The sequence below is a fragment of the Glycine soja genome, chromosome 3 (genome assembly GCF_004193775.1).
Source record: "Glycine soja cultivar W05 chromosome 3, ASM419377v2, whole genome shotgun sequence".
Classification (NCBI taxonomy): Eukaryota; Viridiplantae; Streptophyta; class Magnoliopsida; order Fabales; family Fabaceae; genus Glycine; species Glycine soja.
In genome coordinates, this window is record NC_041004.1 from 3,548,697 (window position 1) to 3,557,904 (window position 9,208).

At 34.0% G+C, this 9,208-nt stretch overlaps 1 protein-coding gene across 2 annotated transcripts; it reads right to left on the bottom strand.

The window, feature by feature from the left end:
- Nucleotides 1-3,948: 3,948 nt before the first annotated feature.
- On the bottom strand, nucleotides 3,949-8,917 carry LOC114405925 (protein ACTIVITY OF BC1 COMPLEX KINASE 3, chloroplastic-like). Of its 2 annotated transcripts, XM_028368449.1 has the most exons (8): nucleotides 8,363-8,915; nucleotides 8,005-8,232; nucleotides 7,067-7,402; nucleotides 6,110-6,665; nucleotides 5,759-5,945; nucleotides 5,287-5,653; nucleotides 4,725-4,872; nucleotides 3,949-4,306 (listed from the first exon to the last, which is right to left on the bottom strand). In XM_028368449.1, the coding sequence occupies exons 1-7, from the start codon at nucleotides 8,735-8,737 to the stop codon at nucleotides 4,753-4,755; spliced, it is 2,169 nt and encodes a 722-aa protein (XP_028224250.1). In that variant the 5' UTR covers nucleotides 8,738-8,915; the 3' UTR covers nucleotides 3,949-4,306; nucleotides 4,725-4,752. The 2 variants fall into 2 exon arrangements, with proteins under 2 accessions (XP_028224250.1, XP_028224251.1); XM_028368450.1 differs by lacking the exons at nucleotides 3,949-4,306; nucleotides 4,725-4,872 and having other exon boundaries at nucleotides 5,431-5,658; nucleotides 8,363-8,917.
- Nucleotides 8,918-9,208: the final 291 nt, after the last annotated feature.

The window sequence follows — 9,208 nt, forward strand, 5'->3', positions numbered from 1 at the left end:
AAGGGATTAGTTAGCCAATGTAACTAGCGTGTGTTTTGCTAGATGATAAGGTTCAACCCTAACCTGTGCAAAAAGTTACGTTTAGTTTTGTGAAGGGTCTTAATTTTTCTATTACGCGTTTAGGTCATCTTTTATTTATTAATAATATAATATTATTTCTCTCCTTTAAAATACAATACTATTTTTATATTGTGAGATCTATTTGAAAAATTTTAGTAAGTTTTTTTTTTATTGAAGTGAAAGTTAATTGAATTGAATAGAATAAAAAAGTGATATGACATTATAGAAAAATATGAAATAAAATATGTAGTAGAAAAACTCATTTGCATATGTTTCTTCAATGGTGATATCCTAATATCTTCATGAAACATGATATATCAAATTGTTCCTTAAACATTATATCACTTTTTTTTTCCTGAATAGATATTACTTTTTCTAACCAATAAAAAAATGGCATGTCATCTAAATTTTTCAAATTATCCTTAACGACATCTTACTGTGGTTCTTGTACCAAATTGGTAGGCACGTTTTCGTGAGATTTGAGTGCATAGTTGGTTTCCATTATGTACATGCTCTTCTTCCTCCTTAATTTATAATCGATGCCTTTGTCATATTTTCACCTCATTTGTGAAGGTCAGGATGTCCTACAACTATAGGCGCATTTGCAAGACTACACCACCTCCAACATTTTTTTCTCTTCTTCATGTCCCCATTCGATCAACCTCGATCTCCTTCAATTTTCTCCTCACTCTTGCATGAATTCTCAAATATATTTATCTATGTTTCCATCCATGCAGAAATTATTAAGAATTAGGTATCTACAGAAAAATCCTGGGCTGAAAAACTCATATGGGTTTATTCTAATTTGGGTTTTCTTAGCACTAATCACAGGGTGTTTAATCAATGTTCTCTCTTGAAAACCAAGGATTGCAATGCCATGAAGATAGGGTTATGAGAAGAAGAAAAAGTAGAAGTCATATGTGATTTTTAATAAATAAAAAATTGACTAACACTTACTAAAAATGATTTTATTGTTATATGGTTTTCACACCTCTTACTATAACAAAATCGTGATTTCATTATACAATGAATCATATATTTTTTTCGCCTTAAATATAAAAACGGAAACACATTTTCATTGTATAAAAAAGAGATGAAAAAAATTACACAATGAAGACGTATTTTCACATGTAAAATCCAAAACAAAAACACATTTTAAACAAAAAAAAAATACACAATGAAAATAAAATTCCCTTGTGTGTCTCAATGAAGATCAGAACAAAATCGTATTTCTCTTGCATATTTATTTTTTGTTTTAAAAATACAAAATGAAAATACAACTTCATTGTGTGTCTCATGAACAAAACTAACACAATTGTATTTTTGTTGTGTATTTAACAAGGGATGATGAGAAAGAGGACACAAATGAAAGGAAGGGAAAAGGAAAGAGATGTGAAGTGTTTAAATAAAGGGATAAAATAATCTTTTTGAAAAAATTTAAAATTTTATAGGAACCAATAATAACTCAAAGGATAAGAAGTCCACGTCCACCTTCAAGTTTGGACTCAGAACCCATTATAGTTCACCGTAGTTAACTTTTCATCATAAAATTCTTCTATTATTGAAGTTAGAAGTTTATCTATCCCAAGTCCCAATCTTAAACCTACTAAAATTGAACTTTCTTTCTCCATAAAATTGGAAAATGAAAAATCACTGATGCAAGTACTCATTCGAAGGAAAATTTGATTTCACTTTGAAATTTATTCCAATTAACTTTTCAATCCACTTGAAAGCTCATCTTTTGAGCTTTTAAATCCTCTTGAAAACTATTGATGCATGTCTTAACTCTTAACTACATAAGCAATCATTGGGAGACTAGACTTTGGTTATTCAAAATTGCTAATTTGTAGGGCTTGCTATTGTGGCAGGAAGTAAAATAACTAAGGTACAAATAAGAGGGAGAATTCAATTCTGATTTCATATACCAATAGATACAAGCTTTCCTCATATGTAGGTGACATAATGAAATTGAAAGAGCAAACTTAACCACCTAGCTGTAATCCTATAAGCAGAAATTGCAGAACTTATTCACCAATCAAAATGATGCTTCATTTTGTTACTGCTGATTTTATTACCAACTTGAAAATATCAATTACCAAGATGAAATGTTTTAAGTTAAATTTACCGAAATAAAATTGAATTAAATATAAATTGTTCAATCTTCGTCCAATGAATTTGATTCCCTAACTACGGGTGTGTTTGATTTTATGTTTGAGATGCTTAAACTGAAGTTTGACCCAATCCAACAAAACACATGTTTTTCTGTAGAGGTGCCTTTTTAAATTGTGTCAACTACAAAACAAATACGCACCACATCCAATAGAGCCCGAAACACATAAATAACTTCTCTCTCCCTCCATTTATCTTCCTTTCAGTCTCATGTGGAACTTATGAGCTTATTATAATTTCAGTTTTTGGTTTTTCACTTCTTTATCATGCACTACGCATTTAAACATATAGTAACTCATTTGGCAGAAGCAAGTGATCACACTTATTGTCTCCACCAAAAAAAAAAAAAAGGTAATTACACTTATTGGGAAGACCTGATTATGGGGGAATAAAAGAAAGAAAAATAATCTGCTACCCAAATGTTATCTAATAATGTCATGCCCTTTGTCTTCTACTCTTCTTCCTCCAGGATGCTAGCCATCAAATGCCCTTTGTCTTCTACACTTCTTCTAAGTGCATGTTTGACTATGCATTACGTCAACCCAAAAAATAGATTCAGTTTTACATTTTAACGTAAAAGCTTGAAATAGATGCTTCACATTTTCACATCACATATGTGCTACTTTGGGTGTTTGATGCAGAACCAAACACCCTCTAAGTGTTAAATTCTAAAGGGTATAAATTATACACTTTCTCTAATAGGTATTACCGTCAAAAGCACCATCAAACATATTTGTTTCAATTGTATGGTTGAAAGTGTTTGGATTGTGATCATATTCTGTGATGAAACAGACCCTACACCAGAAGTAATTCAGAATCTAATGTATCTATGTACTTGCCATATACACACACTGAATGGACAAAAAATACACTGACAATAACTACTCATTGAAAAATACAGATTGCCATAGGCAAACTACAGACAGTATTTGACCCAAATTTCACTTCTTTACAAAGAATGCACTAAGAGTGAAATTATGATAAAAAAATATATGCACATGAATAACAAACTAGAAAACAGTGGAAGGGGTAAAGGTATTCGTAATCTTTGTATTGATGCAGATTCTATTGTTACTATGAAGCTTCTTACTGTACCTCCTATTTATAATAATCACTATGCTCATATGGCAAGGCATTGGTTGTCTAAAGATTGACATGAGAAAATTGCTCATATTTTTCCTGAAGGTAATTCAGTTGCTGCTGCACTAATTGGAAAGGGTCATGATTTCCCTTTTGGAATTCACTGATTTGATTTTGGTCCTTCCTTTTGCTGTAATATGTTGTTAGCTGACTCTTGGGGTGTTTCTTATTCCTGAAGAATTCCTTTGTAGTTCTGGTTGTTAGCCTCAGTTTGGTAAAAAAAAAAAAAAAATAGTGAAAGGATTTGAATAGTATGCATAAGTTCATATGTTCTAATTAACTTCAATGTCACCATTAAAAAAACTATAAAATACTTATCGTTAACAGATATAATTACACTTAATTTTCTAAGTGCATCCAATTTCTTTAAGGGGATTAACTATATTTGGCCCCTAATTAAGTCAGCTGGGTTAAGTACACTAAATCCACAATAATGTAATTCAAGACATTATTGTTAAAGTTATCAAACTTTCAAGTACAACAATGGCATGATATATCTCATGCTACAACGAATAAAATTCATATTCAACTAGTTTACCAAACCCTTCACAACCCACTGACTCATAATAACAGCAACAATAACCAAACGGGAGTGAGCACACAAATTCAGCTGTATAACCCCTCCAAAACACTTAAAAGCAAGTTACTAAAACGATTCCAGGTACAATACATGTAAGAGAAATGAGTGCCATATCAAAAGATAAACAGCACCATGTTATTGTAAGAGCAATGATATAACAATTGCTTTTTATCATATTGTGATCTCTTGAATGTTGATGCTGATCATGATATCCAGCATCAATAATGATGTGCGCATCATATATACAAATCTTTTGACAAAATTGAAGAATAAGAAACATAAAAGACAATCAAATAATTTTCGCAAGAATCAATATCTCAATTCTATGTGACTCCTATCTCCCCTGTCCACAATAGCCTGACAGAAAAAAGAAAGAAACCAAAAACATTAGATTTAGCAAAAACAGAATATCATCGTTACATAGAGCTGGTTTGTTTAAACTTATTCGTTGAAAAAAGTATTTATTTTATAAAATAAACAGCTTTATATTTTTTTAGTTTGTTTGTCTAAACTGTTTCTACTTAAAAAGGAACAATTTTCTGCTTATTTCGATAAGAAAATCCTATATGCTTATTAAATAAGTGCTTTTTAAAAAAATGTTTATTTTAAAATTGCTTATTTTAAGTTTAAACAAACTGGCCCATCTGGTCAATCAATAAGAATGGACTATACTACCACAGCACACTATGGATGAAACCAGTAATTAGATCTCAATAAACCTTGAGCATCACAAAAGTAATTCAAACTTCATAGGGAAAATATATAAGATGCATGCCTTATCTAGCATTTACAGTGCCACGAAATTATTCAGAAGCTGTTGTTGGAACTCGGAGTACTTGCTGAAGAAAGCGTGCTGCAAGTCGTTGAGTGATCCCACCCACGACACGCCCCCCAAGTTGGCGTGCCTCAGGTTGCTCAAGGACCTGTTCATATTAAATATCGTTTTTTGTAAAATTACAATTGCAAAAAAAAAAAAAAAAAGCTGAAAAAGTTTCAATTCAATTCCACTAAATACTTTTAAGAGAAATTTATTAATGTAAATAAGCAAATTTCAACAGTTAACTTTGTCCCATATCTAAACTAATATACAATTCACTTTTCAAGATCATCTTAGCTCTTAATAGCATTGCCTATTTTTTAATGTTGATTGAGGGCTATAGTAATAGTTTGCTATATTTTGGTTGCATGGACACATCTTTTCAACTATCAAAGTCCTTGATCCATTTCTCCATCATACAACATGTTTAGATGCTCCATGATTGAAATGTTCACAAACTACCTTTCAATTTAGTATGCAATGATATTTACAAAATGCTCTGTTAAAATAACTTAATCACCTGTAGTATTGGCAGCAAAATAGCTGGATCAAAATCGTTGGAGGATCGAAGAAGTCCCCATATTCTAATCACTTGATCTCTAAGCTCTATCATGCTTTGCATTTCAGTTTCGGACATCATAAAGGGTCCAGTTGCATTGCCATTGAAGACAAGGGTCCTAACGAAGTCAGGAATATACCGGTATGTTTCAGACATTGAGCCAAGAGTAAAAGCTTCAGATACACTAGCAGCCTCTTTTATAACTAGATTCCTCAGCTCTTCACCATCTGGACTCAATAATACCTTTAGGACAGGTTGTAAAGCTTCTTTAGCAGAGAAATCTCTATCCTTTTTCCCCTGGTCCAGCAGATTTTCAAGTCTATTCCATCTGCACTGGACCAGATTAATGAATATTCAACTGCACTTCATATAAATTATTCTACAGCATCAAGTTCAAACAACAATGGATTAAAGATAGTAGCATGTTGCAAACCTGAACTTCCCATCCTTGAAAAGCAACTCAATAAGAGCATCTCTTAGATATGGATTTGGATCTGTTAGGAGCCTTTTAGCAAAATATGGGTATGATGCAGCAAGTACCTTAAAATTGGGATCAGCATACAATGCTAAACCTTCTAAAACAGTTAGAGACCTAAATATTAATGCGTAGTATGCTGGAACTGTCAACAGAAGGGGGAAAGAACAGAAAAATAAAAGTCAACCGATCAGAGTCTGCACGAAAGTTAGGATTTGGGAATAAGCAGTAAATATTTATAAATCACTCTAATATAGGAAAAGAAATGATAGGAAATGATAAGTCACTGAAAAGAATAGTTTATCTCACCATTAAATGGATACTGATACAAAACATTTCCCAGACCATCCACTAGTGTCTTAAAGTTGAGCTCACTCACAGTATAATTAAGTGCATCATCAAAAAAGTTTCGAAGTGCTGGCACAATTGGAGATACATCAACATCCCTTGATAAAAAATTAAGATCATAGTAGTCACGAGCCATGGCCTCATAGTCTCGGTTAACCAAGTGAACAACATGACCAATTATGGCATATCTTGCTTCTTCTGGAGTCTCACTCATCATGCCAAAATCAAGAAAAGCAAGCTTTCCTTCAGGTGTTGCCAAAAGATTCCCAGGATGAGGGTCTGCATGAAAATATCCATACTCGAGTAACTGTCTGAGACTGCACTGTATGCCTGCGTTTACCAGATCCAAGACTTTTAATCCTTGTCTCTCAATTGCTTGTTGCTCATTTAGTTTGACTCCATCAACCCACTCCATTGTTAGTACTTTAGCACTTGTATAGTCCCAGAAAATATCAGGAACAAAGATATCTTCCTTGTCAGCATACAATTTTCTGAACCTCCTTGCATTTTGTCCCTCCTGCAGGAACCTGTCAAAATTAACATTCAATTCCGACAAATATCTTGCATAATTTACAAACATGTATCTCTATCCATATGACACATACCACCCTAGGGAAGATTTGAATTACAAATGAAAAGGATAACATGGTTATATGCTTGCCTTTTGCCTAAAATTTGGCAAAACTACAAAGGGTTCAATGTTTATTTATGTTTTTTTTTATTTTCATAAACAAGGTTTTAAAAAACAGTCCATGACAGCGGATTTGGCTTCAGTGTTGAGGTTTTCGGAGTAACCATGACCACAATTACAGCATCATCAAGGATTGCAACAGATGCAAAAAATTACTAATAGATGAATCATGATGCATGCCTGGCTTCAATTAAAATACAAAGTTTCATATTGGCAGAAGAACTAACCTGCACATAGTTGAGCTCCTGAAAGACTCTACGTGCAAATTCATCAATAAGAGCAACAACATCACTGGTGATAAAGTCCACATATTTATTTATGAGAGACCCTAAACCTCTAATTAGGTAGAAGTCCATTCCTATAGCTTCTTCAATATCAGGGCGTTGAACCTTAACAGCAACAAGTTTCCCAGAGTACTTCAACCGGCCTTTATAAACTTGACCCAAACTGGCTGCTGCTACAGCCGTTGGAGATATAGTAGAGAAAATAGAGTCAATAGATAGTCCTAGTTCCCTCTCAATGCATGCAAACGCCTCCTCATCAGGAAATGTTGGCAACCCATCCTAGTAAAGCACAGAAATAATCAAGGAAACCTAAGTAACCAGTTCATTCATAAACATCTTCACAGCACAAATCAATATATAAAATCCACACAACTCACTGCTACTAATGACTCCACTATATAACTAAATAGAAGATATAAATATAAGGAGGGTTGGATGGTTAAGGGAGAAGGGAAGGGGGAAAAGGTCGCGGGTTTGATCCTTTCTGCAAACAAAACTAACATTTTAACAACTAGCATTTGCCAATAAAAAAAACTACATAAGTGAATAAATTTTCATTGGATATCATCAACATTGTCCATTGACAATACAATAACATATGCAACAACAACAACAAAAGACTTATCCAACTAGGTGAAATCAGCTACATGGATCACACGACATCAGTCAATTCAGTTTAAGACCAAATCTTCAGAGACCATATAGTCAAATGAAATAGTCAATAGCTTCTTGTGTTGCACATGTACATAATCACTGGACCAATCAAAATTCTCACACAATGCCAAGTTATTTAACCCCTAGAACATGCTTCACCAGAAAAGTCTAACTGGCTACACTACAACAATCAAATTAAGAGCTAAAAGGGTACATAAATTCAATGCCTGAAGTTCAGAGAGCTCCTCCAGATACTCAGCTGGGCATATATCAGGCCTAGTAGACAATCCCTGACCCAATTTGACAAAAGTTGGTCCCAGCCGAGTGAATGTGTCCCTAAGCTCAAGAGCACGAATCCTTTTATTCTGATCAAGCACTCCACTTTTCTGGTCCAACAACAGCTTCAACCCAAACAAACCCACCGCACCCAGAACCTGAAGGGCCCTCCCCACCACCTACAAAAAAAAAGGGTCAAACCAATTCACAAAAATCCAAAACCTGGAACCAAAAAAATCACACCCACAAAAGATATCACGAAAAAGACTCAAACTTTGGGAGAAACAGAAGAAGAAAGAGGTGAAAAACCTTGATGGGTTGGGAGCCATATTTGGAGGCCACAAGCTGAGGGGTGTACGAAGTTGCATTGGCAGCACGAGCCAGTGCTCTGGCCTCAGCTTGAATGTCATCAGCACGGTTCTCAGGAAACGCAAGCACCTTGATGGATCCATCTCTCGGTGAAGGAGGTGAACTTGTTGGTTGTGGTGTTGCCTCAACCAAAGCACCACGAGGGTGAGGATTCAGCCATGTTAACCTCGTTGTTCTATTTCTGGTTTTTGTTCTTGGTCTTGTTCTGGTGATGGTTTTGGCTTTGAAAGAGAGTGATGATGGGGTGGTGGTGATGGGGTTTGAAAAGGAACAAAAGGATGCTACTACCATTGATGATGCCACTGTAGTAGCCATGAGCACTTGCTTCCTTGCTCCACCGCTTTGGTGATGATGTTGTGAAAAGCCAAATCCGAAACCTTTATTGGATTATGGAAATGAATGACCAATTTTGAAGAAGTTTGGGTATGGAAATGGTAGAATTTGGACAACCTTGATTATTCAGAATTTGTCACGGAAGCAAAATCGGGGGGTATGGATAAAAATGTTGTGACATGTCAAAATGTTGGACTTTAGAGATGGTACTATGGTAGGTAAGGTAGGAAACATCTGTGATTTTTTTAAAAAAAAAAAACTCAAATAACTCATTTACTTTAATAAAATATATAACTTTCATGTTAATTAACTGTCAAACCCTCATCTAAATACCAATCATAAAAGTATGTATGAAATAATAAACTTGATTGACTTTTACCATTTCAAGAAAGAAAAAAATTATGCATTCATTATCCTTCTATTAGAAATTATTATCATTTATTATAAATTTGT